Source organism: Eumetopias jubatus, unplaced genomic scaffold, assembly GCF_037043125.1.
Source record: "Eumetopias jubatus isolate StellerSeaLion01/CBP00866 unplaced genomic scaffold, mEumJub1_p1.0 scaffold_13, whole genome shotgun sequence".
Classification (NCBI taxonomy): Eukaryota; Metazoa; Chordata; class Mammalia; order Carnivora; family Otariidae; genus Eumetopias; species Eumetopias jubatus.
In genome coordinates this window covers 7,469,385-7,497,108 of record NW_028274819.1, presented here as the reverse complement: position 1 = coordinate 7,497,108, position 27,724 = coordinate 7,469,385, and the positions used below count along the sequence as shown (strand labels likewise).

General features: G+C 42.0%; 1 protein-coding gene across 1 annotated transcript; it reads right to left on the bottom strand.

The window, feature by feature from the left end:
* Positions 1 to 972: 972 nt before the first annotated feature.
* Positions 973 to 27,634, bottom strand: MAJIN (membrane anchored junction protein). Its single transcript, XM_028118196.2, has 11 exons — positions 27,499 to 27,634; positions 19,026 to 19,143; positions 12,513 to 12,558; positions 9,927 to 10,002; positions 9,630 to 9,755; positions 8,294 to 8,325; positions 7,891 to 7,979; positions 6,613 to 6,676; positions 2,802 to 2,874; positions 1,906 to 2,023; positions 973 to 1,314 (listed from the first exon to the last, which is right to left on the bottom strand). The coding sequence occupies exons 2-11, from the start codon at positions 19,124 to 19,126 to the stop codon at positions 1,269 to 1,271; spliced, it is 771 nt and encodes a 256-aa protein (XP_027973997.1). The 5' UTR covers positions 19,127 to 19,143; positions 27,499 to 27,634; the 3' UTR covers positions 973 to 1,268.
* Between the last annotated feature and the right edge of the window lie 90 nt (positions 27,635 to 27,724).

Sequence of the window (27,724 nt, the reverse complement as noted above, 5' to 3'; positions counted from 1 at the left end):
CACCCACCTTCCGTTGTTCAGACGAGAGAATCCAAACCAGAGGGGAAAGTGACTTTGCCAAGGCCTCACTGTAAGCTCGTCAGAGTCAGAACGGCACTCAGATCTCGAGATTCTGGAGCTGTGCCTTTCAGCAGCTTTGTAAAACAGGCCACGTTTGGGACAGGAGGACAAAGGCTATAAACACAACTTGTCCTTAATCTTCCAGTTTCCCTTCGGCCCTTCTCCCCTCAGGACCTGGGCCTGTCTACAGCAGCCACGTCTTCTCCCCCTCCAGGGTAAGTCAGCCAAACAAGGGGACCCCAAGGGACCTCAGCATTCCAACCCCATCTCTGCCATTCGTCACAGAAACCTTCCAGCGTCTGACAGACCATCAGCTCTGTTTAAAGACTAGAAGTGACAAGGACTCATCTCACAAGGTGGCCCATTCTAATACTGGACATTTATAACAGTGAGATTCCTTTGTTCTGAGCTAAATTGAGTTTCCCTATATTCCCATCTATTTGATCTGTGGCCACACAACACAAGTCTAACCTGTCTGTCCCAGATCAGCCCTTGGGTTACACGAAGTCAGAGCTTGGGTGCCCTGGTCTTCTCCAGGGCCCCTAAACTGGGCTGACTTGCAGTTAATCTGAGAAGCTAAACTGCATTACTGTCAAAAGCCAGAGGGATAGGTGAGTGGAAAGCACTTATCTACTGAGGGTGCACTTAGGGGCCAAACTGGGTGAATTTGGGATAGATGATATCTTGAGGGTCAGCTGGGCTCAGGAAAGTGAGTCTTATAAGACCCCATTCTCAAGCCCTGGCGGGGAGGCTAAGGCTAAGGTTTGCCGTCAGCTACAGACCCCACCCACCCAAAGCATCCCACCAACAATAACTAAGTAGACCCAGGGGAGAGGTTTCAGGCATCGCTTCCCTGTATCTTCAGGGAAGAGTCTGCTGTCTCTCTATTTCATGAAATTCAGTCAATAACTCTTCATAAATAATTTATTTTCATTACGATCCTAAGTGCTGGAGATGAAAGACCTAAACTGGCCCTCAGAGCAACCCACTTCTTAGACTAGAACATTTTAGGAAGTTCTTTTCTCAGTGTTTTAAGTTGAAAAGAAAAAAAAAATCCATTGTAAAGGGGCAAAGGATAGGACAAACCCACAAGAGGACTCGGGGAGTTTGGGGCCTGCATTCCCCATGACGGAAATGTCATACACAGAGGACGGAATGCGAAGAGTCACTGCGAGAGGACACTCTTCCCACTGTTGCATCTGGCAGGTTCACTGCCTGCTCTTTCTGAAGAAATAGCGAAAGGGGAAGAGAGAGCTGTGGGAAAGAGAGCAGAATGGGTTGAGATTCTAGAGGTCCCTCCCTTCTCCCAGTCCCATTAGGGGCATTAACAAGGGCATTTTTACTTTGGGGAACCACTGTATGGATTCAACTCTGGAGCAGCATTTGAAAAGGTACCCAAAAGCTAATTTGGCTTTATACTCAGGAGTGGGGCATGAAGAAGGAGAATTGCAATGGGGCAGCTGAGCTCTAGAGAGAGAAAGGGATTTGCTAACATTCTGCAAAAAGGACTCTGAAGATTCAGAGGGGAGAACGGAAGCATTTTGGTAACCGAAGAATTCTGAATGGCCCAACAATAAGAACAGTCTCTGTCCAAGGAGAATTTATGGAATGAGGTCCAATGCTAGGCACCTTGGGGTGGGTTGTGTAAAAATGAACAAGACACAGTCTTTATTAAATCCAGTTAGGGTCCTTGTGCTGAGTCTCATTTCCATCATGTATCCTGGGGAAAACAGAAATTATGCAGGTAATCTGCTTTCTTTTCTAATTTCCCTGAGAGACTCAATGAGGAAGACTCTGGAGCTAGACACTTCGTGTGTGTGATGGTAAGAGAGACACCTGTCCTACCTTAGAAACCCAAAGAAGCCACTGGTTCCCAGCTCTGGGGGTCCTTTAGGTGGAGATGGGTTGTTTTGCTGCAGTGGGGGGATAATCCGCCCGGCTAGGCTGTCCTCCCACTTAGAATCTGCAAGGAAAACAGTCAGGGAAAAAGTGTTAGTCTGTGGGCTTTCATGTGACATCCAGTGTGGACCAAGGGCAGCCTCACACCAAGACTCGTTTGAAGCCAGGTGACTTGTTTGTTCTGACCCTCCTAATTTCATCTCAGGAGATGTTATTCTGACCTTGGAGTATTTTTAGGTGGGTCCCTGAGATTTTTACACCGCTCAAGTCCTAGCCATCCACCACAGATTGTCGTCTTCTCATGGAATGACGACTTGTTGAAGAACTCATGTGCTTACATCCTAGCATCCGTGACAAGTACAGTCCTTCCCGAATCCTTCTGCTAGACAACACCTTAACATGCATTCCCAGCCCTTGCCGAGCGTCCACTGCACCTTCAATATTAATACTAATACGTATCCCAGAGGGAAGAGGAGGAAAGACAGCTTCCTAAAGATTATTCTCCAACAAGACAAAAAAGTGAAACACATCCCTCCCAACTTTTCTGTAAAACTTATCACCCCACATGGAAATGTTTTCAAATAGTGGGAGCATCATTTTCACCATCAGAAGCACAGGAAGTACATGCATTGTTTCCCTTCACTTCTCTTGGGGGCTGGGGGAGCTTTTATTATTCAAGGGCAGGTCCCCAGACCGGAGGATGGCCAACAGTCATCTCCATGGGAGCAAGACACATCACCCACCCAGTGTGCCCACACTCAGAACTCTATGCTGCTCTGCTCATCAGAGAACTGAAGAGGACAGGATTATTACTAAAAGAGAATAAATTTCCCAGAACCTACCCTGTTCCTGGGTATCAGTGATATTAAATGTTGGGGTCTCCTGCCATTCCTGCTGGGTTTTTCTTTCTCTGTTCTGATGAAAAGAAGACCAAGAAAAGTTTTAAACTTTACTCCTATAGAGCTTGGTGAAGTCAATGAAGACTTCATAGGGGAAGTGCTATTTGAATGGGGACTTGATGGACGAGTGGGATTTTGTCATAATGAGGGTGAGGAGATAGTCAGAGAGGGTAGGGCATTTAGATAGGGACATGATGTACAAAGGCATACGTTAACAAGTAAATGTGATGTGCGTGGCTACAGCTGGGGCAGTGTAAACATAACTATGGCCTAAGCAACCAGCACACTAAACTCAATCTTTTCCCTGGGCTACTCCTTTATAGATATTCTTTCGTACTTTGAAGGGGACATCCTATAACCTGGTTCCAAGCCCACAACATTTCCAGTTGACACCCTGATATTCAGAATCATGGTTCATATGTTTTCTTTGGAATTCCCTGCCAACTGGCCACTCCCCTCACCTGGAAAGAACCTGAGGGCCTGACTACCTAGCAGTGCTGAGAAGTTCCTTGAGCCATTGTGCTGGTGAAGAATTCTACAGCAAGGGACTACAGACTGTCAAGGTGGGTCAGGAGGCAGAGACATGATAAGCCTCTAGGAAAATTAGGATGTAGCCCCCATCCGAGGCATAAGCTGTATTTTTCTTTTTTAAGATTTTATTATTTTTTTGAGAGAGACAGTGGGCGAGCAAGAGAGAGAGCCCAAGCCAGGAGGAGAGGCAGAGGGAGAAGCAGACTCCCCGCTGAGCAGGGAGCCCAATGCAGGGCTTGATCTCCAGACCCTGAGATCATGACCTGAGCCGAAGGCAGACACTTAACTGACTGGGCCACCCAGGTGCCCTAAGCTGTATTTTTAAGAGAAACTTTTCCACAAAACTGCAAATTCCAGAACACACAGGCTGCTACCTAAGTAATATTCCTGTAAACGTGAAAGGGAACTCTGGGGAGGAAGGAAACCACCTCTTACCTCTTCTAAGTCTCCAGGTACACTGGCTTAGAGGGGGACAGCGCTGATTTGTAGCTTGAGGAAATGATTCTTACAAATTTAATGACACTATGGTTTGGAGCTTAAATTCTGCTGCATTGGCCCTAATGAAAGCATCTCCTTAGGTTGGCAGTGGGGAACAGAAGGGCAGAGGCCCTGGGGAAAAGGTAAAGATCTCCCAACCAGGGGAGATTCCCCTCATGAGATAGTCTAGCATTTGTGCTCTCCTGAGAACTTGACAAATGTCTTTTTAGGCAAATGTCGTAAGAAAGGAAAAACACAACCTGAAATAAGACTGAGAGTACCATCTGGGACATCCAACAAGACATAATGCACTTACTTCTCTGTATGGTCAGGGCCAGATCTGCTTGGAAGTACAGTTCAAGCAGAGGTGGCAAAAAAACAAAAAAACTACCCACATGATAATCTGTTTTACTTCTGAACCATTCATCAGCTCTCCCCCACTTTTTATCCTTACAAAGTCTGGATCTCTAGTCTGGGACCTGAAGTAATAAAGGGAATTGGCCTGCCTTTCCTTCCCATTCTCCCCAAAACACCTCTTATGAAAGAGAGACCTTATTCAGATATGTGCCATGTTCTTCTAAGCTTTCCCCGTACCAGATCCCAGTGGTGTCATGTTCAGACATGACAGTCCACACTGATGTGACCCGACACCCTGAGTTCCCCAAAGGGGAGAGAAAATATTAAGCATTGGACCATAGGAGCAAATTCAATTTTTCCAGCTCAAGTGACTTACACTGAGAGTCACTGTGATCAGTCTAATTCAGGAGAAATCCTCTCTCTGGGAACAGGGTCTACAGTGGAGACCGTCATTGGGCTTTGAGTCAAAATCAATAAACATGTTCCTTTTGGGTTTTTTTTCTTCTCATTTTTTTCTAAGCCCAGTATCAGGTTGAAAAGGTAATTATGTTGAGTAAGAAACTGTGGGTACTGTTCTTGAGGGAGATGATGTGTCAAACTAAGAATAGGAAGGTATGAAGGATAGAGAGTGAGGGAAATGTTCTTTTAATAGTAATTATCTTGGTTGTATAAAGCGTCTTTGTTCTTCAGATCTTCATGTACTCCTCCTGTACTTTCTCATTTCTTTTTCTTCCTTCTTGAAAGGATGGGAGTATAGAAGAGGGCGATCATCTGCCTATAATCACTCAGTGGGCCAGATGGCTTTGCACAATGGGTCCTGTGCCCTGCCCCTACCCACAGAGGCAGAGGTCCGAGTCCCTAAGGGTTCCCTCTTCCCCGAGTCCCTAAGGGTTTCCTCTTCCCCCAGTAAACAATAAGTTACTGGAAAGAAACCAGGTTTTACGTGTTCACATGCACCCCAGCAACTAACACAATACCTTGCAAACAGGAGGCAGAATAATAATTTAGATATGAAAATTACTTTACTTTTCTACTTTAAAAATGTTTTAGGGAGGGCGCCTGGGTGGCTTAGTTGGTTAAGCGACTGCCTTCAGCTCAGGTCATGATCCTGGAGTCCCGGAATCGAGTCCCGCATCGGGTTCCCTGCTTGGCAGGGAATCTGCTTCTCCCTCTGACCCTCCCCTCTCTCATGTGCTCTCTCTCTCTCTCTCAAATAAATAAATAAATCTTTAAAAAAAAAAATATATATATATATATATATATATATATATGTTTTAGGGAAATCCTGTGATCTTCAAAGTGGCATTAAGTCCTTCATGATCCAGCCTGTGCTGACCTCTTCAGTAACATTTCTTAGCACTCTACTTTAACTAAGCTCCAGGTACACTGGCTTGCAGTCACCAAATGCACTGTACTCTCTCCTCTTGGCCTTAGTTCTTTGAGCTACCCTGGGAACCCTCCCTCACACCCACCTAATTTGGGTGAGGTTCTCCTTTGTGGTTCCTTTGTTCCCTGTACTTCCTTTATTCCTGTATGTAGCACATCTATCAATAATTGTCTGCCTAGCTTTATACCATTGGCATTTTTAGAGGAGAGCATGATATCTCTAATACTTGGCACACAGTAGACACACAGTAAGTCTGTTGAATAAATGCTTATATAGATATACTGATCATGCTATGGAACTTGGGAAGGTGAGGGAGGTGAACTGGGAGTGTTTAAACACTGAAGGTCAGAGCTACTTTAGAGCAATAAGTGAAAAGTAAGAAAAGAGCACAAATAACAGCTATTTCAAGAGGGGAAGAAAAGAAAAAGAGTGCTCTTTTAGAGACTACCATGGAAAAGCAGCTCCTAGTACCCAAATGGAGTAGCAGCAAATATAGAAATATCTAAATGGAACCTCACAAATGAAATCCAATACTATCGGGGCCAGCCCATCACTGCCCTAAATGAAGTTTTTTCTTACCAGTACCCCATGCGATACATGCCTAGCTCCTCTATAAAAACTAGATGTTCCCAGGCTCAGACCCCAGTGCAGATGATGGCAAAAAGGTTTCTAAAATGAAAAAAATTCTCTACCGGATCCCACCACAATTCAGCAGACCTGTTTTCTTATCTCACTGCAGAGTACAAGAAGCAGCTTTTTAAGCTGAGAAGAAAAGACCTTTTAACAAAAGGATTCATCGATGTATGTATTACGTGGCCACTTTGGGGACAGGTTGTGGCAAGGGTGGAATGGTTGGATGCTGCTCTGCGGATGGTGAAACCTGAGAATGAGTTCAGTCAGCTCAGTCTGTACTTAGGACCAAGAAGTGCTGGTAACAGGAATCCCGACCTGTAACAGAGCAGGAACAGCCAGAAGCCTGAAAGCCTCCATTTTGGTGCTTACCCTCCTGGTTTCCATAAGGGGCTTCTTTTTGCTGGGGCCTTGGCTGGAAATCCCCATCTTGGCCCTGAGGTGAGGGAAAAGCCCAGGAAATGTTACCGGCAGCAGCAACATCACCACATTTAAGCAAATGTAGCCCAAATGAATATTTCAGCAGGTTGGCTATTTTTATAACACTCCTGGCCTGCAGAATAAATTGTGTGGCCAAATTCTCTTTGGGTGCTGCTTTAATTCACAGCAGAATCCCAATTTGAGACATTTAGTGATCTAGGGATTGAGAAAGGAAAAATGCGATTGACAGCAGGTAATCAGATTCTGAAATACTTGTCTGCATCAAAACCCAGAGGAAGGCAAGATCTGAGGCCTCATCCCCATGGAAAATTCAGTCAAATAGAACCGAGCAAAGCTTCACACCCCTAAGTACCTTCACATTCCACCTGGCTGGGAAAGAAATTTCCTAACTCTTCCCTGACATGTGCATTTGGAGGGTAAAGGGCTCGGCTCCCTCATGGTCCATCCTCACTGCTGTGTCCCCCCATGGTCCCAGGAAGGGAGCAGCTGCTCTCTGTGAACATGGGCTGAAAGCACATTGGGCTGGGGAGCAAACCACATCTTGGATTATTCTAGCTGCCCTCTTTGGGTGCTAAAAAAGAATGACTGTATTACCTTACTGACTCACTCTGTCCCTGACAGAGATTCAGAAGAAGAAAATAAGTACCCTCCACAATACCAACTTTGACATGTTAGGGATGTGTTCAACATTGCCCCTAATGTTGTAGCATCTCACGCAGTAATTGATACATAACCTCTTGCAGACATTTCCATTTTAGCCTACTCCATCTCTTAAGGTAGAATTCCAAAAGTTTACTGCTTACTAGGTAAAATAAGAATTATATTTTATTTTTTTCTCACTCTCTTGAGGGTTTCTCTGCATTCTTGTATAATATTCTGGGACTTCTTAAGTCTTATGCCTTCTGGTAGTATGACCATACTAAATGCTCACTGAGTAGGACTTGGATTCAATTGTATAGATCTGATCGCATTTCCTTCCAGCCATTGTCTGAGGAACAGAAGAATCCTACTTTGCTGAGGAAGGAATTGTGTTCAAATTGTATTGCAAATATCAACTTGTCTCCTTCCCTTAGTCCACCCATGGAAATAGGCAAGTACCAATGAACCCAAGACAAAAAGTGACTCACTGAAGGACAAGTTGCCTGGCAGCAGTAGCTGGCAAAGCCTAACCAGGATGCAGGATTTAGACTCTCTCCCAACCCCACTGACCTGTCCAGTGCTGGCCTGCTGGGGGAGCTGGGCACTTCCGCTCGTTTTCGTTTCCTCATCGTGGCTCCTGTTTTCCTCTCTGCTAGGACCTTCAGAGAGGAACCCAACTCCTGTGACTCCTTTTCCAGAGCTGTTCACAGTTCATGAGGGCACAGTGAAGAGAACTCCCCATCTTTAAATTACCAAAAGTGACTTTTAACACCAGCTTTTCAAGTAAGGATAGACATTCTGTTAGAGACCGTCTCAGAAATCTGGCCATGAGGAAAAAGATGGTCTCATGTATACAATTCTGACTGCATCTGAGCAGCAACAAAGGGGCAGAGGAAGAGATCAGAGCAGAACCTTTTGGACAACACAAGGCAATAAAGGCAACTGTCATCTTGTACAGAAAAGGCAAACTTACCAATCCAAGAGGACTGTCGTTGATTGGCTCCCCTACAATAGGAAATTTGAATGTCATAATGGATCAAGATGCTGTTCACTTGGATTTCTAGCTATCATTTAGTTCTCAGAACTGGTCCTAGACAAAAACCTCTGTGTCTGCCCTTCTCCTTTCTGCCTGGTACCACTTTTGCTAGAAATATAGTGTCTTCAAACTCTCCTCCTCCCGTTTTAGAACTATTGTCATCTACAAGCTCAAAAGTATTACATTCATACTGTATTCTAATGATATGCCACTTAAAAGGGAATGATCCTTACTAAAAGAAACAAGGCAGAACTTCAGACATCAGTGATAAATGAACTGGGGAGATACTTTGAGGCAAGGCCTTTGCACTCTTTTCCAACTCAAACTGGCAGGTATCTATTTGTCCCTCTATGTGTAAAAATAGAAATGGCCTTCAGAGATTAAAAACTGGGAGATGCCGGGGTGCCTGGGTGGCTCAGTTGTTAAGCGTCTGCCTTTGGCTCAGGTCATAATCCTAGGGTCCTGGGATCGAGCCCCGCATCGAGCCCCATATTGAGCTCCCTGTTCAGCTTGAAGCCTGCTTCTCCCTCTCCCACTCCCCCCTGCTTGTGTTCCCTCTCTCGCTGTGTCTCTCTCTGTCAAATAAAGTCTTTTTTTTTTTTTAAAGATTTTATTTATTTATTTGACAGAGAGAGACACAGCGAGAGAGGGAACACAAGCAGGGGGGAGTGGGAGAGGGAGAAGCAGGCTTCCCGCCAAGCAGGGAGCCCGATGTGGGGCTCGATCCCAGGACCCTGGGATCCTGACCTGAGCCGAAGGCAGACGCTTAACGACTGAGCCACCACCCAGGCGCCCCTAAATAAATAGTCATAAAAAAAAAACCAACTGGGAGATGCCTTTAAGGATACCCCTAAGGTGAAAGGCACTGCATACTCTAAAATGGAAGGAAGTATTTTTATATAATAGATCGCTTTCACTGAGTGATTACTGTCAGTCAGACTTTGTACTCCTTTCCATCTACCAGTATTTATATATATGGAGTCCTTTTAACAACCCAATGAGATAGGTGCTATTATTATTCTTCACCATTTCACAAAGGAGGCACAGAAAGACTAACTAATTCATCTAAGGTCATACAACTATTAAGTGGCTAATCCACCAGGATTTGAACTAGGCAGTCTGGCTTGGAGCACTTTGTTCCTAACCTCTGCACCGTGCAGTGTTTGGGCCCAGTCTGGCTGACCATTTTGCCATATTGAGCTTGCACTGCTAACCATGGACATTCAACCTTCCCTATTTCTTCTCTACCACTAACTTCCATCATTCTACTTACCAGGTGACGGGTTTTCATGAAACCATTTCATCTCCACATATAGAGTGAAAACGAATGGATAAGGGACCAAGACAATTTCCCTATGTTTGAATTTCAGGTGGGACACTCTCTCCCATTTGCTTTTATCTGGGAAATGGTGCTAAGGAGTGAGGAAAGAAGTCAGTCAGTATGAGTCCTTGAGTACTATTTTAGGGATAAGACCCTCTCCTTTCCCTGGTTTGCCCCGTGGGTTTGCTGCTTCCATTGGAATCTACAATGCGACCTGCAGCTCGTTTCTATCCAGAAATGAAAGGATACAGGGAAATATAATGAAGTGCTCTGTAGCAAATGGCTGCAGATTGTCCAAGTTTCCCAAGACTACACGAATAGAATCCTGAGAAGAAAAAAAAAGTTGAAATGACTTTAATACCGTCTGGTCCCAGCCAATCTTTCCATTTCTACCTGTCACTGTTTTTTCCATACTCTATATTCTATTAAAGCTGAACTACTTGCTGTTCCCCGAACACGCCTTCTGCCTCTCCATTTCTGTGTTCTTGCACAGTCTGTTCCCTCTGCCTGAAATGCCCTTTCCACCCACCAGCCTATGTCCAAATTCCACCTATCCTTTAAGGTCCAGTTCAGAAGCTATCTCCTCCAGAAACTTTTCCCTGATTTCCCAAGTTGTAAATTAACTATTAGTCTCAAACTTCACAGCAGTTAGCCTTGAGTCTTTACTACATCCCATCCAGATATGTTTTTTCTTACTGAGAAATCTCCTTGAGCTAGAATATATACCTGATTTATTTTAGCATCCCTTCTATGATGTCTACCTCAGTAAGTGTATACTGACTGACTGACTAATACTAGTATTTATTGATACGTAGTTATTTTACTTTAGCTTAAGTTCAATATTTTCTTCTACTCTTTTCAAATCTTAATTGATTAGTCTCTAATTAACCTATGCTTATTAGTATACACCAACTAAACAATTTGGTATCATAAAAAGACTACTGGATTTCTATGGGGGAAACATCTGAACTTCAGTCTTAGCTTTGTCATTTCATCTCTCTAAGCCTCAATTTCCTTGTATTGGGCTCACAACAGGTAGAAATGATGCCTTATTTATCTTTGTATTCTCTGTACTACCATAGTATCTGGCTTATAATTTTAAAGTTTATTTATTTATAATCTCTACGCCCAACACGGGGCTCGAATTCATGATCCCGAGATCAAGAGTCATACGCTCCACTAACTGAGCCAGTCAGGAGCCTCTGGCTTATAATTTTAATAGCTAATATTTATTGAATAATCATGATGTCAAGTGTTATTATTTTTATACATATTAACAGTCACAGAGACCTTATGAGATAGGCACTTCTCTTATCCCCATTTTATAGACAAGGAAACTGAGACAAAGAGAGGTGAAATAACTTATTCAGGGTTACACAGATAGTAATGGTGGAGCCAAGATATGAACCCAGGCAGTGGGGTTCCAGAGTTTACCCTCCTAACCATTAGGCTCACTGCCTATCAATAAACGTTTTCTGAATAAATAAAAGAGGATGGAAACATCTGACTCAAAACTGAGAGTAAGAACATATAAGAAGCACTTTGAAAAATTTGGTAGGATTATAAATGTAGACAGATGCTTTCTAGTTATGATGTACTGAGCTACTTACTATGCGGCAAGCATTGCACACATCTATTTCTAATCTTCACCACAATCCTGGAAACAGGTATTATTTATTAACTTCATTGACAGGTAGGAAAACAGGCTCAGAGAAAATAGGTAACTTCCCCAAAACCCCAGTGTGAAGGCAGAACTTAACTCATATCCAGATGTGACTGGCTCGAAGGTCTATGCTCTCTCCACTTTACTATGCTGCCTTGAGCTGTTCTCTGCCAGAATTAATTGAAGCAGAGTGAAATAAACTTTGCTCTGCTCACAATTAAAATAAGCAGAAAACTGTCATGGTCCTACATTAAAATAATTGTTATTTATAATGATGTCTATGAGCTCCTGCAAGATTCTAATGTATCTTTTAACACTTAGCCAAAGAGCTATAGATAGATACCTTTAAGGCTATGACTTAAATTTTTGGTTGAAAGAGTTTTGTTTGTATATTTCATTGTATTCAAATTCTTTGAAATCTGGCAGCAGATGTCTTCATAAATTAGAACAGCCATAAATCACTGAGTTGTGAACGTAGAAGAGAAATAACCTAGTTTAGCACTCTCATTTTATGTATAAGGCAATTAAGACCAAGAGAATGATTTACTGGGGGGCGTGCAGCTAATCAGTAGCTCAGCCAGGGCTGGAATCCAGGGCCAGCATCCAGAGCTCTAACTCCTTGGACAATGCTTTCACCAATTTACAAAGCTGTTCACTTGCTCAATCTTCTTCCTGTGGGAGAACCTAACGCTGGGTAGAAAAGGAATGAAAATGAAGTGGGAATAAAGCAAATTGCAAATGTTTCCAATTAAAGTGAAGACACAGCAGTCTTGTCTGTGTATTTACAGTTGAATTTCCTGAACGTCAAGTACCAGGCAGTGGTTGGGAGGGTGAGGCTTCCCAGAGCCCTGGAAGGCGGCAGTCTTCCAGAAGCTTTCTCTATGCTGGCTGCCACAAAAGAGAGCTGAAGAGGGCTGGGAACTCTGGTGGAAACAATAGAACTCAGCCTCAAAGGTGCTGACACTTCAGCTAGAAGAACTGAGAAAGGATACAGGCTTTAATTTCCCTGGAAAAACAGTGAAGTTTCTTTGCAGAGGAAACATGGCAGGGAGAAGCCAAGTGATCAAGTGGAGGCTGTGACTCAGTTCACAGGAAATAATTAAGATCTGGATATGGACACATCTTTGGTTTAAAGAGTAACTTTCCCAGAAGTTGTCTGCGTCTTTCCCTACCTCCAGCTCCTGGACGATGACTTCCTTATTCTCTATCTCTTCCCCTCTAGAAGGTAAACAGATAAGACATAAGTACACCAAGAAGGAAAACTCTGAAGACAGTAGACTCTACGGTCAGTAAAGGGAAGACAGTAGAGTAAAAATGACACTTCCACTGAGCTACAGAAACATAACTAAGTAACAGTTGTGTGTGTTGACTCAGGGCTCATGGGAAAAAGTTATCACTTAGGTGGTGTAATCTGACAATCGGTAGAAGGATATACCAAAATATCTTCTTCATTAACCTGCCAAGACCTGACATTTCCACTGTGAAAGTTAATAATTTGTTAGTCGAGTTGTACTCAAGTGTAGTCTGTGGACTACCAGGTGTCCTCAAGACCCTTTCAAGGGATCTCCAAGGGCAAAACTATTTTTATAGTAATAATAAGATGTTATTTGCCCTTTTTTGCTGTGTTAATATTTTAATCGTTAGCACAAAAGCAGTGGAGGGCAAAATTGCTGGTGCCTTTGCACAAATCTAGCCAGTTGCACTAAACTGTAAGTTTAAATTGTGGTCATTTTAACTACCACACAGGAAAAAAAAATCCAGCTTCATTTAATGTATTTGAGGAAGCAGGAAAAAATTAATAATTTTATAAAATCTCAACCCTTAAATACACGTCTTTTTAATACGTTATGTGATAAAATGGAAAGTACTCATACAGCACTTCTGCTGCACACTGAAATACGACGGTTGTCTTGAGGAAAAGCACTTGTGCAATTGTTTAAATTGCAAACTGAACTAGCTGGTCTTTTCATGGGATGTTGTTTTACTTCAGTGATCAGTTAACAGACAAACTACAGTTGTTTTCAGATTTAGGAATGTGACATTTTCTCAAAAATGAGCTTATCAGTTCAAGGAAAGCAACGGACAGTTTGTGTCAATGATAAATTTTGGGATTTCAAGCAAAAATTTGAACTTTGGAAAACTTCTATGCACCACACTGAGGTTGACAACTTTCAAATATTTAAATACTTTTCTAAGATTGGTAGGGATATTAGCAAATATGATTATATGATATTGTATAATGAAATGAGTCGACATTTGGATGATCTATATAAGTCAGTGAACCAATATTTTCCAAATGACCAATGAAACACATCATGTTACAAAATCATTCTAGGTAAAAGATTCACTTACAGAACAAGACAGACCAATAGCTTTCAATGTAGCAGAGTTCAAAAAGTTCACTGATACAATTCAGATTCCATATTGCAACTAACCTTTAAAAAACTACCACATTAAAGGAGAGCCTGGGTGGCTCAGTTGGCTTAGCAACCAACTCTTGATTTCAGCTCAGGTCATGATTGATCTCAGGTCTTGGGATCAATCTCCGTGTAGGCCTCTGGGCTCTCTGCTCTGTGTTCAGTGCACAGTCTGCTTGAGATTCTCTCTCTCCCTCTCCCTCTGCTCCCCAAACCTGCCTGCCCACTCTCTTGCTCTCTATCTAGACAAATAAAGCCTTAAAAAAAAAAAAAAGAACAAAACAAAACAAAACAAAAACTACCACATTAGGGAAGCCTGGGTGGCTCAGGCAGTTAAGTGTCCAACTCTTGGTTTCGGCTCAGGTCATGATCTCATGAGACGTGAGATAGAGCCCCAAACCCGGCTCTGTGCTGTGTCTGCTTGGGATTCTTTGCCTCTCCCTCTCCTTCTGCCCCTCCTCCTGCTCACGCACAGGCACACATTCTCTCTTTCTCTCTCAAATAAATAAATAAAATCTTTAAAAAGAAAAAGACACTCCCTCTGCCTCTCCACCTGCTCTCTCTCAAATAAATAATGTTTTTAAAAAACTACATTAAAACAAAACAAAACTACCACTTGTTAATTTTTAATGCAGGGTCAAAGAATATCCACAATAATCTGTGAAGGCTATTATCAAATTCCTACCCTTCCCAACTACAAATCTATGTGAGACTGGATTTTTTTCACATAACTCAACCAAAAAAAAAAAAAAATTCACAACAGATTGAATGCAGAAGCAGATATAATCTAGCAGGCCTCTAGTAAACCAGACACTAATGAGATCTGCAAAAATTTAAAACAATGCCAATCTTCTCATTAACGTTTTATCTTGGAAAATATGGTTATTTTTAATAAAAATGTGTTAACATTTAACGGATATATTATTTTAAATTAATATACTTTAAAATTGCGGTAAAATATATACAACCTAAAATTTGCCATTTTAAACATTTTTAAGTATACAATTCAGTGGTATTAATTACACTCATAACCATGGTATGCAACCATCACCACTACTTCCAAAGTTTATCTTCCCAAACAGAAACACTGTACTCATTAAGCAATAATTCCCCATTCTGCCCTCCACCCACCCTGGTGACCCCTAGTCTACTTACTTTTTTTTTTTAAGGTTTTATTTATTTGACAGAGAGAGACACAGCAAGAGAGGGAACACAAGCTGGGGGAGTGGGAGAAGCAGGCTTCACACTGAGCAGGGAGCCCAATGTGGGGCTCGATCCCAGGACCCTGGGACCATGACCGGAGCTGAAGGCAGATGCTTAACAACTGAGCCAACCAGGCACCCCCCAGTCTACTTTCTATCTCTATAAATTTTCCTATTTAATATTTCATGGAAGTGGAATCATACAATATTTTTCCTTTTGTTAGTGGATTATTTCACTTAGCATAATGTTTTCAAGGTTTATCCATGTTGTACCTGTATCAGAACTTCTTTTGCAATTTCTTTTTATGGCTGAATAATATTCCATTGTATATATGTATATACCACACATATAAGCGCATTTTGTTTATCCATTCACTAATTTGATGGACACTTGGGTTGTTTCCATCTTCTGGCTATTGTGAATAAAACAGCTGTGAACAGTGTTGTACAACCACCTGCTTGAATCCCTGTTTTCAATTCTTTGGGGCATACACCTACAAATGAAATTGCTGGGTCATATGGTAATTCTATGTTTAACTTTTTGAGGAACTGCCAAATTGTTTTCCACGGCAGGTGCACTACTTTATATTCCCAAAAGCACTATACAAGGTTTCCAATTTCTCTACATCCTTGCTAACTGTTAATTTTCTGGGTGGTCTTTTTTGTTGTTTTTTGTTTTTTTATATAGCTATCCAGGTAGGTGTAAAGTGGTATCTCATTGTGGTTTGGATTTGCATTTCCCTAGTGACTAATGATACTGAACATCTTTTCATGTGCTTATTGGCCATTCGTATATCTCCTTTGAAGAATGTCTATTCGTCTTTTGTCCATTTTAAAATTGGTTTATTTTTTTGCTGTTGAATTGTACTTCTTTCTATATTCTAGACATTAAACTCTTACCAGATATATGATTTACAAATATTTTTCTCCCATCTGTGGGTTGCCCTTTAACTCTGTTGATAGTGCCCTTTGATGCACAATTAAAAAAAATTTAGTTGGGGCACCTGGATGGCTTAGTCGGTTAAGTGTATGCCTTCGGCTCAGGTCATGAGCCCAGAGTCCTGGGATCGATTCCTGGATTGGGCTCCCTGCTCAGCAGGGAGTCTGCCTCTCCCTCTGCTCCGCCCCCCATGCTCTCTCTCGCAAATAAATACATAAAATCATTTAAAAAATTTTTTTAAATTTAGTCAAGTCCAAATTTATCTAATTTCTTTTGTTGCCTATGCCTTTGGTATGGTATTTAAGAAACCACTGCCAAATTCAAAGTCATGAAGATTTGTCCCTATATTTTCTTCTAAGAGTTTTATAGTTTTAGCTCTTAAACTTAGATCATTGATTTTTTAAAAGATTTATTTATTTATTTTTAGCGGGGGAGGGGCAGAGAGGGAGAAAGAGTCTTAAGTAGATTCCACACTGAGTGTGGAGCCCAACATGGGTCTCAATCTCATGACCCCAAGATCACGACCTGAGTCAAAACCAACAGTTGGTAGCTCAACCGACTGTGCCACCTAGGTGCCCCTAGATCTTTGATCTATTTTTAGTTAAGTTTTGTATATGGTATAAGGTAACGGTCTAACTTCATTCTTCTGCATGTGGATATCTACTCTTCTCAGAACCATTTATTAAAGAGAAGAGACTGTTCCTCCCCTACTGAATGGTCTTGGCACTCTAGTCAAAAACCAATTGGCCAGGGTGCCTGAGTGGCTCAGTGGGTTAAGCAACTGCCAGGATCAGGTCATGATCCTGGAGTCCCAAGATAGAGTCCCGCATCAGACTCCCTGCTCAGTGGGGAGTCTGCTTCTCCCTCTGCTCCTCCCCCTCTCCTGTTCTCTCTCTCTCACTCTCAAATAAATAAAATCTTTAAAAAAATTTTTTTTAGAAACCACAGATGTGAGGGTTTATTTCTGGGTTCTCAATTCTATCCTATGGTCTATAAAGTTGTCCAAAGGCCATACCATACTTTTTGATTACCTGTAGCTTTGTAGTAAGTTTTTAAATTGGGAAGTATGAGTCTTCCAATTTATTCTTTTTTAAGATTATTTCAGCTATTCAGGGTCCCTTGAAATTCCGTATAAATTTTAAGATGGGCTTGTCCATTTTTGCAAAATATGCCACTGGGATTTTGATAGGGATTTCACTGAATCTGTAGATTGCTTTGTCATCTTAATAATATTATGTCCTCCAATCTACAAACATAGACATCTATTAATTTAAGACTTTGATTTCTTTTAGCAACTTTTTGTAGTTTTCAGTGTATAAGTCTTCCATCTCTGGTTAAATTTATTGCTAAGTATTTTTTTCATATTGATGCTATTGTAAATGGAATTGTTTTCTTCATTTTGTTTTCAGATTGTTTTTTGCTAGTGCATACAAATACAACCGATTTTGTATGTTGATTTTGTATCCTGAAACTTTTCTTAATTCATTGATCAGGTCTAATAGTTTTTCTGTGTACGTGTGGATTCTTTAGGATTTTCTACATGTAAGATCATGTCTTCCACAGATATAGTTTCACTTCTTCCTTTCCAATTTGTATGCATTTAATTTCTTTTTCCTAATTGCTCTGGCTAGAAACCAGTACTATGATGAATAGAAGTGATGAAAGTAGGCATCCTTGTCTCTTTTTTAAAATTTTATTTATTTATTTGACAGAGAGAGACACAGCAAGAGAGGGAACATAAGCAGGGGGAGTGGGAGAGGGAGAAGCAGGCCTCCCACAGAGCAGGGAGCCCAATGAGAGGCTCGATCCCAAGACCCTGAGACCATGACCCGAGCAGAAGGCAGACGCTTAACGACTGAGCCACCCAGGTGCCCCACTGTTTTTGATCTTAAGGAAAATGCTTTTTTTTTAAAAATGAGTATGATGTTAGCTGTGGCATTTTCATATATGGCCTTATCATATTGAGGAAGTTCCCCTCTATTCCTAGTTTATTGAGTGTTTTTATCATGAAAGGTTGCTGGATTTGGTCAAATGCTTTTTCTTTTTTTCTTAAAGGAGGTAAAAGTTTATTGAATACACCTCAGGGGGGCAACAGGCAGGACAGCAGAGGAAAGGCTGTCTGCCTCAGATGCTTTTTCTTTAGCAATTGGAATAATTATGTGATTTTTTCCCCCTTCATTCTATTAATGCAGTGTACTCTATTGGTTGACTTCTTTTTTTTTTAAAGATTGTACTTATTTATTTGAGAGAGAGAGAGAGAGCGTGCACAAGCAGGGGGGAGGGGCAGAGGGAGAAGCAGACCCCCCCGCTGAGCAGGGAGCTCAATGCAGGACTTGAACCCAGGACCTTGGGATCATGACCTGAACCAAAGGCTTAACTGACTGAGCCATCCAAGTGCCCCTATATTGGTTGATGTCTGTATGTTGAACCATCCTTGAATTCCTGGGGTAAATCCCAGGTATGTGAACAATGCCAATCTCCTCACTAATTTTTTAGAAATACAGTTGTTGTTTTTTTTTTAAGATTTACTATTTATTTTAGAGACAGGAAGAGCAAGAGCGGGGGGGGTGGAGGGAGAGGGAGAGGAAAAGAGAGAATCTCCAGCAGACTTCCTGCTGAGTGTGGTGCCTGATGTGGGGTTTGATCTCATGACCCTGAGACCATGACCTGAGCCGAAATCAAGAGTCAGATGCTTAAGTGACTGAGCCACCCAGGTGCTAGAAATATACTTTTAATAAAATATATTATCTGTTAACATTTAATGATACATTATTTTTAAATTAATTAATAAGTATGTTATTTTAATGTTTCTGTTTTAATCTTTATATGATACATATTGACAGGTATAACCCACATAATCAAGACCTCTTTGGGATCCTCGATAATCTTAAGAGTGCAAAGAGATCCTGAGATAAAAAATCATGAGAACCACTGCTCCAAAGATATGCCATCACTAACTTAGAAACTTACCTGAATAATAATATGTGGAATATAAAATATCTGGGAGAGTCCTACAAGATGCTACTTCAGCCAGTCCCCTGGACTGAGTGAAGGCAGAGAAGGGATGACCTGTTGGAATGTACTAACCTGTATTTGCAAAGGCTACTCTCCTAACTTTAAAATTACCTGATGTTGTTGCCATATCTAATTTTGAATTTATACACATTGGGTCCTGCATGAAGAAACCTCGTCTCTGGAAACGGGTAGGTGAAGGGTTTTAAACTCATTGCTTCCAAATGATAGCCTAATAAAACAGAAATATTAGAGAATTATTAAAAAGCTAAAGATGGTTCCTTATCAACTTTATGGTATAGGAAAGACAGCCTGCCCAATATATAGCATCTCTTCATGAGTAAAATGTCCAACACTCAGCCCCACTGTCCCAGGCTCAGTTTTTATACTAATTTTCTGTATTAATCACTTGGACCATTCTCCTACCTGCATGGGAAAGATATGGTGATTGGGGATAATCTCTGTACTTGAAATCAAAAGACGTGAGTTCAAGGTTTGTAGTTTACCTTACACCTCGGGCAAATCACTTCTCTCCATGAGACTAGTAATAGCAACATCTGATGACTCACAAGGTTTTTGTTACGATTAAATCTATCTCCCAAATATCTCTTGAATCTCTTCTCCTCCCTTGTCCCCACTTTCCCTGGAACCTATGCCAGTGTGAAGAGGGCTCAAGTCAAATAATTAAACAATCCAAATGCACCAATAGGTGGCATAATTAGAAAGACCTCTGCTGTTAATTTTAGATGAAGTTAAGGGATGAGCACACTTTCCAGCCACAGCTAACACAGCAAATAAGGATGTACACTAATGTTTTCCAGTGCAGCCGAGGAATGCCTTATCTTTCCTAGCTCTCAACCACCCTTCCTCTTCACTGCTTGTGAGATTGCCCTGTGCCACAAGAGTGCCTACTATCCTCCTAGCACTTACTAGTTTCACTTTTCCTATTCCAGAATCTCTGCCCACTTAAGGTCCTCTCTGAGGGAAACTGGGGAAAGGGGGCATGTCTCGTCTCCTCCAAGAGGGCATTTGGTACACACTCAGAAGTAAGAATCAAGCACAGAAATTAGTGATTTTCTAAGTCATCAGGACTTTTCTGTGTCTCTTTTTACTTGTAGAGATAATAAACCCTGCATTTTCTGTCTCTTCATGTGGAAGTTTAAGTAATAAATAATGAGATTTGAGGTCCAGAGCTCCTGAGGATAAAAGCTACCTACACACAACACAAAGTATTGATTTCAGAGGCAGCTAAGATGGGGTAGACAGACAGGCACAAAGAGAGAATAATTTAGGTTTGAACCTCAGCTCCAACGTCCCTCCTTGGTTTCTCTAGGCCTTGGTTTTCTTGCTTATACAATAACAACAACTAACAACAGCTTTTTGTTATGCCCTATTGTAAGTGCCTTACATATCTCACTTAATCCTCACAATAAGCCTGAAATCAATAGTCTAAATTTGATAGATAAGGAAACCGAGGCACTGAGAGATGAAGTAACCTCCCCATAGCTGTATGAAGGTTGGAATCAGGATTCCAAAGTGAGGTAATATAAGGCCAGACTTGATACTCTTATCTACTTTTCCACTCTGCTTTCTGAGGATTTTAGTACCCCCCCAAAAAAAAGATAATATAAAATCATTTTGTAAGTACTAAAATATTATGTACATGTAAAGGACTATTTTCATTATTCTTTCCTCCATATTACCCCAATACCATTTCTACTCAGCAAAGAAAACTCTTGTATGGTGGAGTCAGGAGATCTATGTGCCCAAAGCATGGAATTTCCCACAATTTCCAAAGTTCATATCTGGGACTGCCAGTAAAGAGGTATCCCAGTGTCTGATCTCGGCTGCTTTGGATTAGAATGACAGGAGGCTGGAGTCAGAGCCCATGAGACTATTTAGACTAGAACTGCAGTCAAAAGTGAAAAGAAATAGTTGGTGCCAACTGCAAAGTTACCAGAGGGGAAATATTGTTCATATCCTGAAAAAAAAAAAAAAAAAAAAAGCTTGCTGATTCTCATGTCCAAGGCATGGCAGGAACCCAGCTAGATTTGATTGTGTTTTTGGTGCTAAGGTGACTTTTCTAAGTAGGAAAGGAGTGCACCTGGTGAGACTTAGGTTGCGGCCACAAAAATTTAGCTTTTAGTTATTCAGGGGGTTCTCCTACAATGCAGTCACCTCTCACCACAGATTGAGGGCTGGGGGGATCAGAGCAAAGGAAATGAAGGACATTTGCTGGAAATGACAATCCAGGGAGGAAACTTCGTGTATTGCACCACAGCTGGCTGTCTGGAACAGGTAAAAACAGCCCTCTCTGGCTGGAGCCTGCCTGTTAATTGCTGGCTGCCTGGTTCAGAAACAAACACCACACACTAATTACCTCATTTGAAAATAAAGATTAGACAGCATAATCCAAAAGAACCACATAGTAGTAGTGGTTCAAAGATTTCACAAGGTTATTTTCCAACATGAGTACTGCAGTCATGATGACACTGTGGGATCTTAACAGATGAAGAGTCAGACTCTCAACCCATTTTTAGGTGATCAAAAAACATGATGGGTTTAAAACAAAACAAAAAAAAGTTTAGAGGCAATATGCATTCGTTGGAAAGACATAAGATTTGGAATTGGAGGATCAAGGCTTGAGTCCTAGCTCTGCCTCTTATTAGTCATTAGACCCTGAGCAAGTCACTTAGCCTCATCATTTCTCAGTTTCTACACCTGCAAATGGGAATCCTATCTACCCCTGGAATTGCTGAAGGATTAAATAAGATTATATTGTAAACAGCACTTCATAAACTGTAGAGTATTATATAACCATTAGCTGTTTTGATAGATTTGAAGTTTCTCTCTTAATGCTTCACTAGCAAAGCAAATTTAAGAGAGGAAAACCATCTTTAACCTCAGTGCAAAAATTTGACACATCCCAATCAAGAAACTTTCTTGATTTTTTCTGAAAATTCCCAATAATTAGATTTAAATGACACATTGGCAATGATGTTAGATTTTTAAGGGTTTTTTGTAATTTGTTTCACATAAAGAAACATCTAGGTCAATGCATAGAATCTAAAGCAGGACTGATGCTATATGAGGATAATGATATTAACTATTGAGATGGAAGGAGATGATAAGGAAGTACTGTCACTAAATATATCTGGCAACACTTGATGGAAAAATCCTCCACAAGGTTAAAGAATAAAAGAGCTTTCATAAGCATTTATTCAAAATACATTTACTGGGCAGATCTAATATGACAGGCTCTGTGACCAATGAGTGTGGGCAACAACATAGGGAAATCCCACTGATACTGTGAATTTACTACCCAAGTTTTAAAACTGAGATTGAAGACAGATGACCAGCTTCTCCTTCCGCCTTCACAAATCCTTGGCTGGTCTCAGAGGTCTGCCTGGCTCTACTGAAGTGTATTCAGACTAGAGATTCTATAGTAGAGAATATTTCCAGACTCATGGTTGCCTATAGCCTGAAGTGGCCTTTGTTTTAGAGGGTATGAGAAGAAACTGATTTCACCAAAGAAGGAAATAAATTTCACAAGGTTACATAACTCAGTATGGAACCAGGATTAGCACTCCCCAAGACTGCTGATTCCTTTGGCCCACACATTTTCCATTACAACACATCACTCTGTCAGTCACTTTATTACACTATAAACCCTGGTCACTCCCATAATTGTGGATGACTCAAGATAAACTCAATCTGGGCACAAAGGCATCAAACCAAAATGTTAGCTTTTCTGATTAAATGTTCTTAGAATTATTTCTTGGAGGTGTTAAAGGGTCACATTCACATTTGTTTGTCTTCAAGCTCTATTTTCAAAAGGAACTATTCTGTTTCTTCACCTTGCCGGGTGACTAGGATAGCTGATGAAATAATGCAGCTATAATTGCTTACTGTAATGCTCTACACATAGATTATTCTTTAAAAACAAAACAATGTGTTAAGATATTGGACAAGAAGAGACTAATCTAAGACTACTCAGGATACTTTCATGCTTCTCGATGTCATTCTTTCTCATTAGGTTTCTTCCTACTCTTTAGACACAATCTTTAAAATGCTCTTGGTATTTGTTCAGGAATAGATTTGCTCTTGGAACTATCAGATTTTGTTTTGTTTTGTTTGAGAGGGGAGGAGTGACTAAACCTTCTAACAGAGAGGTAGGAAGATGCCCCAAAATGAAACCAAAAGGCCTACTGGGACAACTCAATAGACCAGAAAGGAGTCTAAGTTAATCTCTCACGCTACTTTTTGCACCTAAGTGCCACTTCCACCTACATCTTAACCATCCTAAATGCTACTGGAAAAACTACCTTTGGTCAATAGGTCCAGAACTGTGCTCCTTATTCTGGAAAAGCAATAGAATGGTATCTCATCTCACCATCCTGCCTAGTAGTTGTCGCTTGTTTAATGACAACCTATTACATTCACATCACACTGCAGCACTCTAAACATCTTCCCAGCCCCAGGAACCCAAAAAGCATTTAGATGTAAAACTGCAGGCAATGAAAGACATTTTATTTTTTGGTTACACCATTGGGTGAGTTGCCCTGAAGCAGTACATGTAGGGATGAAATATTTAAAGAGGGGGGGAAAAGCATCAGTAGTTTCTGAAGGGCAAATGGTAGAGAGAATAGGTAGAGAAAGGAACATCTTTTATAATTTGAGCTAAAAACTCTTTGAGTCTTTGATGTACATATCTCAAGGGTCTTAGTGACAGAAGAATGATATAGGAAAGTGTAAAAAGAAAGCTTCTAAAATATACAGCTTTGTTCTTGCCATGAAACAATGGCATATTCTGGGGCGCCTGGGTGGCTCAGTTGGTTAAGCGACTGCCTTCGGCTCAGGTCATGATCCTGGAGTCCCGGGATCGAGTCCCACATCGGGCTCCCTGCTCAGCAGGGAGTCTGCTTCTCCCTCTGACCCTCTTCCCTCTCGTGCTATCTCTCAGTGTCTCTCAAATAAATAAATAAAATCTTAAAAAAAAAAAAGAAACAATGGCATATTCTGAAATTAAGTTCATAAGAAAATTAAATTACTTTTTATGTAAAGAGAGCAAATTTCACACAGGAAATTTGAAATATTTTACTAACTTTAATCCAATACTGGTGAGATACTGGGGAGATAAGAATTTTATTTACAAAAAGATATATCTGGCTTAAGATCATCATCTAATTTGGCCCAAGATCATACAAGAGCAAGACAAAAACGCAGATGTATTGCTAAAGCAAGACAGTCTAGCTGATTATGAACTGGCCTAGACTCCATATTAGCCTCAATTCTTTACATTTTATCACCTAAGCCTAGCTCCAAAATAACAAAATCAGTTATTATTGCTAAGAAACATAAAGCTTTGTACTTTGAAAAACCATCAAACCATATGGATCTGATGGTGAACAGATCTTAACAAACAACCTCATATTTATAAAGCACTTTCAGTGTATATAATGCTTTCCTATCCTTATCTCACAAGATCAAAGAACTTCTATTAAAGTAGGAAGGGCAGATTCGGCTACCTTATACTCTAACTGCTCTCCTCACTTTTACCTGATTTGGTTCTCTCAATCTCATGTTCATTCAACATTCACTCAGCTCACAAATATTCGAATACCTACTATGTTCCAGAAATGAAGTGTCGGAGATACGGTGGAGAAGAGTAAGAACTTGGTCCTCACCTGCAAAGAGCTTACAAATAATTTTAAAGTTTGATGACTGCCACAAAATAGAATAGGGTGATATGGCAACATGATAGAGAATCTAACCCCAGAATGGAAATCATGGAAGCCCACTCTAAGTAACAGACTCACATCTGAGGGATGAGTATGAGTTAGGAAGGCACAAATAGAGAATGGGTCTGGGGTGGGTACAGGAAACAGCAGATGTAAGAGTCCTCAACTGGGAAAGAGCATGGCACTTTCAAAAGAGAGAAGTATAGTAACCCAGAACATAATGGGCAAAAAGGACAGTGCTATGACATTAACTCTATACAGATAAGCAATGAGTTAGTCAGCATACATTTGAGAGTCTACTATGCACTAGGCACTGTTCTGAGCCTGTTTAGAGTAGGTAACAAGAGAGACATGATAACTTGTCTTTAAGGGCTTACATTTTAGGAAGTATGGAGAGCAATAATAAACATATAAATATATAAATGTAATTTGAAGTACTCCAAGTACTATAAAGAAAATAAAATAGGGCTTTATAGTAAAGAGTGACCGGGAGGCTGGTTTAACTACTGTGGCCAGGGAAGGCCTTTCGGACAAGATCACAATTGAGTTAGGCTTTAATGGAAAGTGGAACAACCAGGCAAAATCAAGGGGAAAAGCATTCCAAGCAGGAAAAAAAAAAAAAACAAGCAAGCACAGATGCCCTGTGATGGCTGGTTTAATGGACAAAAAGTTCAGTGTGACTGGAGCACAGAGAATGAAGACAGATTAGAGGGAGATGAAGTCAGAGATAGGCATAAACCGGATCATTTAAGGCCTGTAGGCCATTGTAAAGAGTTCAAATTTTATGCTAAGGGTTTTATAAAGAAAAGTGAAATGATTTATGCTTTAGAAAGATGAACTGTACATGGGGCACTCTGGTGGATCAGTTGGTTAAGCGTCCAACTCTTGATTTTGGCTCAGGTCATGATCTCAGGGTCACGAGATAGAGCTCTGCGGTGGGCCCCAAACTCAGTGGGGAGTCTGCTGGAGACTCTCTCTTCCTCTCCCTCTGCCCTCCCCCACCCCCCACCCATACACTCTCTCTAAAATAAATAAATCTTAAAAAAAAAAAAAAGAAAAAAGAAAGATGAACTGTACAAGGATAAGAGTAGAAACAGGGAACCATTCAGGAAGATTTTGTAGTAATCCTGGGAAAAGATGCTGCTGATTTTGACTGGGGAGTCTCAGTGGTTAGCGACTAGTTGAATTTGGGGTATATTTTAGACTGATGGCCTAGGTGTGGGAATCAAGGATGGCTCTTATGTTTTTAGCCTTTGTTATTTTATTAGGTGGATAATGGTACATACCCTTTACTGAGATGAGGAAGGATTCTAGGGAAAGAGATCTGGGGAGAAAACTCCACTGTTCTGTTTTGGTTAAGTCTGAGAGGACTATTAGACATCTCGGCGGATATGCCAAGAGGGTGGTTGCCTAGTGTACAAAGGAAGGAAATCAGGATGGAAATATAAATTTAACTCATCAGTGTTTAGATGGTATTTAAAGCTACCGAACAGATGAGATCATCTAAGAAGGTATAGCTAAGAGAAGGGATGAAGGCCTTACTTGTAGTCCAGGTTATGGCTTGCGGAGTCTACCCTAAGAGCAATAGGAAGGCACTGAAGCGTATAATAAAGAAATGACCACACAGATGTGAGTTAAAGTAGACATATTTATATATCTGGCTGTAATGTGGGAAATAACCCCAGACAAGAGCAGATAAAAAAGGACCAGGACCAGCCTGTGGTTCAAGGCGGAAGCTAGTAAGTAGCCTGGTCTCGTCACTGGTTTGGAAGATGCCTAGGAAGTTGTCTAGTTATGACTGGGTGAACTGGTGGGGGGAGGCAGAGAGAACAAAGATGATTCCTAGTTGCTTGAGCAACTTATTGAGGAGAAAAAAAGTGCCACTTCCTGGAAAAGGCAGCCTTAGAAAGTCAATTTTTGAGGGGAGGAGGTGAAGTCCTTAACTGGGACATGCTCAATTTCCAGGTGCCCGTTTTGAGATCGCCAGAGAGAGATTTCAGGTAGCCTGCTGGGGTACTGTGGTAGGTCTGCTACCTGCGGATGTGCAGAGGAAGGAACGAAAGTTCAGAAAAGCCAAGGATGTACAGCAAGGTATGCCCGCTTGGATCTTTCCACTTTCTCAGATGCCAAGATTCAAAACCCGGAGGCGCTGAACACAGAAGTCTCACTGAGGGCCATGACTCAAATCCCTACCTCCGAGGTTCAGTCAGGCATTCGAAGGCAGAAACTCACTGAGATCACTAAGACATGATGTGACAAGAAATGTCTCAATGGGACAAGTCTTGTTTTCATGGCAACCGCGAAGCCGGGGTCAGAGGGAGGCTGCAGACCAGAGCGCACGCTTTCCTTCCGGGGAGGGTGGTGTTCCAAGCGGGGGGGGGGGCGGGGGGGCCACAGAAGCAGCTCCGGGCTCCGCGCCGCTCAGCCGGGGAGGCGGGTCTGCACCTGGCGCCGCACAGGCCGCCGCCGCGCCGCTGCCCGGCCGCCCCGGCCCTCCCTCGCACCCTCGCGGCCCGCAAGGGGCTGTAACTCTCGCGGCCAGCTGCGGAGGCAGGGGCTGTAACTCTCGCGGCCAGCTGCGGAGGCAGGGGCTGTAACTCTCGCGGCCAGCTGCGGAGGCAGGGGCTGTAACTCTCGCGGCCAGCTGCGGAGGCAGGGGCTGTAACTCTCGCGGGCAGCTGCGGAGGCAGGGGCTGTAACTCTCCGTCGGGGGCAGCTGCGGCGCCGGGGCTGTAACTCTCCCTCGGAAAACTAAGGCAACGAAGCGCCGAACTCAGGGGGGCACCAGGCCGCTGTGGGCCGTTACCTCAGACCCAAGAACTTCCCGGGGGCCGGCGGGCTCTTACACAGGGTTCTTCGCGCCTCATAAAAGTGGCCTTGGCCGAAGCTGCCACTACAGTGCGCCCGGAAAAGGAGCTGGCGTCGACTGCGCACGAAGCGCGGCTCGCGAACTCACTCAGCCTCTCGCCCGCGTTTTGGCTCTTGCCGCGCGCCCGCCAGGCGTTCTGCGCGCGCGCAGCTGCGCTCCTCACACCCCCACCCCACTCCCCCACTGCCGGCCGGGCGTTCTGC

Bases quoted from the DNA above. Each gene is read 5' to 3' on its own strand.
- MAJIN (XM_028118196.2), bottom strand. From the start codon at position 19,126: ATGAGTTTAAAACCCTTCACCTACCCGTTTCCAGAGACGAGGTTTCTT. The intron at 10,003-12,512 runs GTAGGGAAAGAC...TTTTCTTCTCAG, and splicing joins TCATCGTCCAGGAGCTGGAG to GATTCTATTCGTGTAGTCTT. The intron at 2,875-6,612 runs GTAAGCACCAAA...TCTTTTCATCAG, and splicing joins CCCTTATGGAAACCAGGAGG to AACAGAGAAAGAAAAACCCA.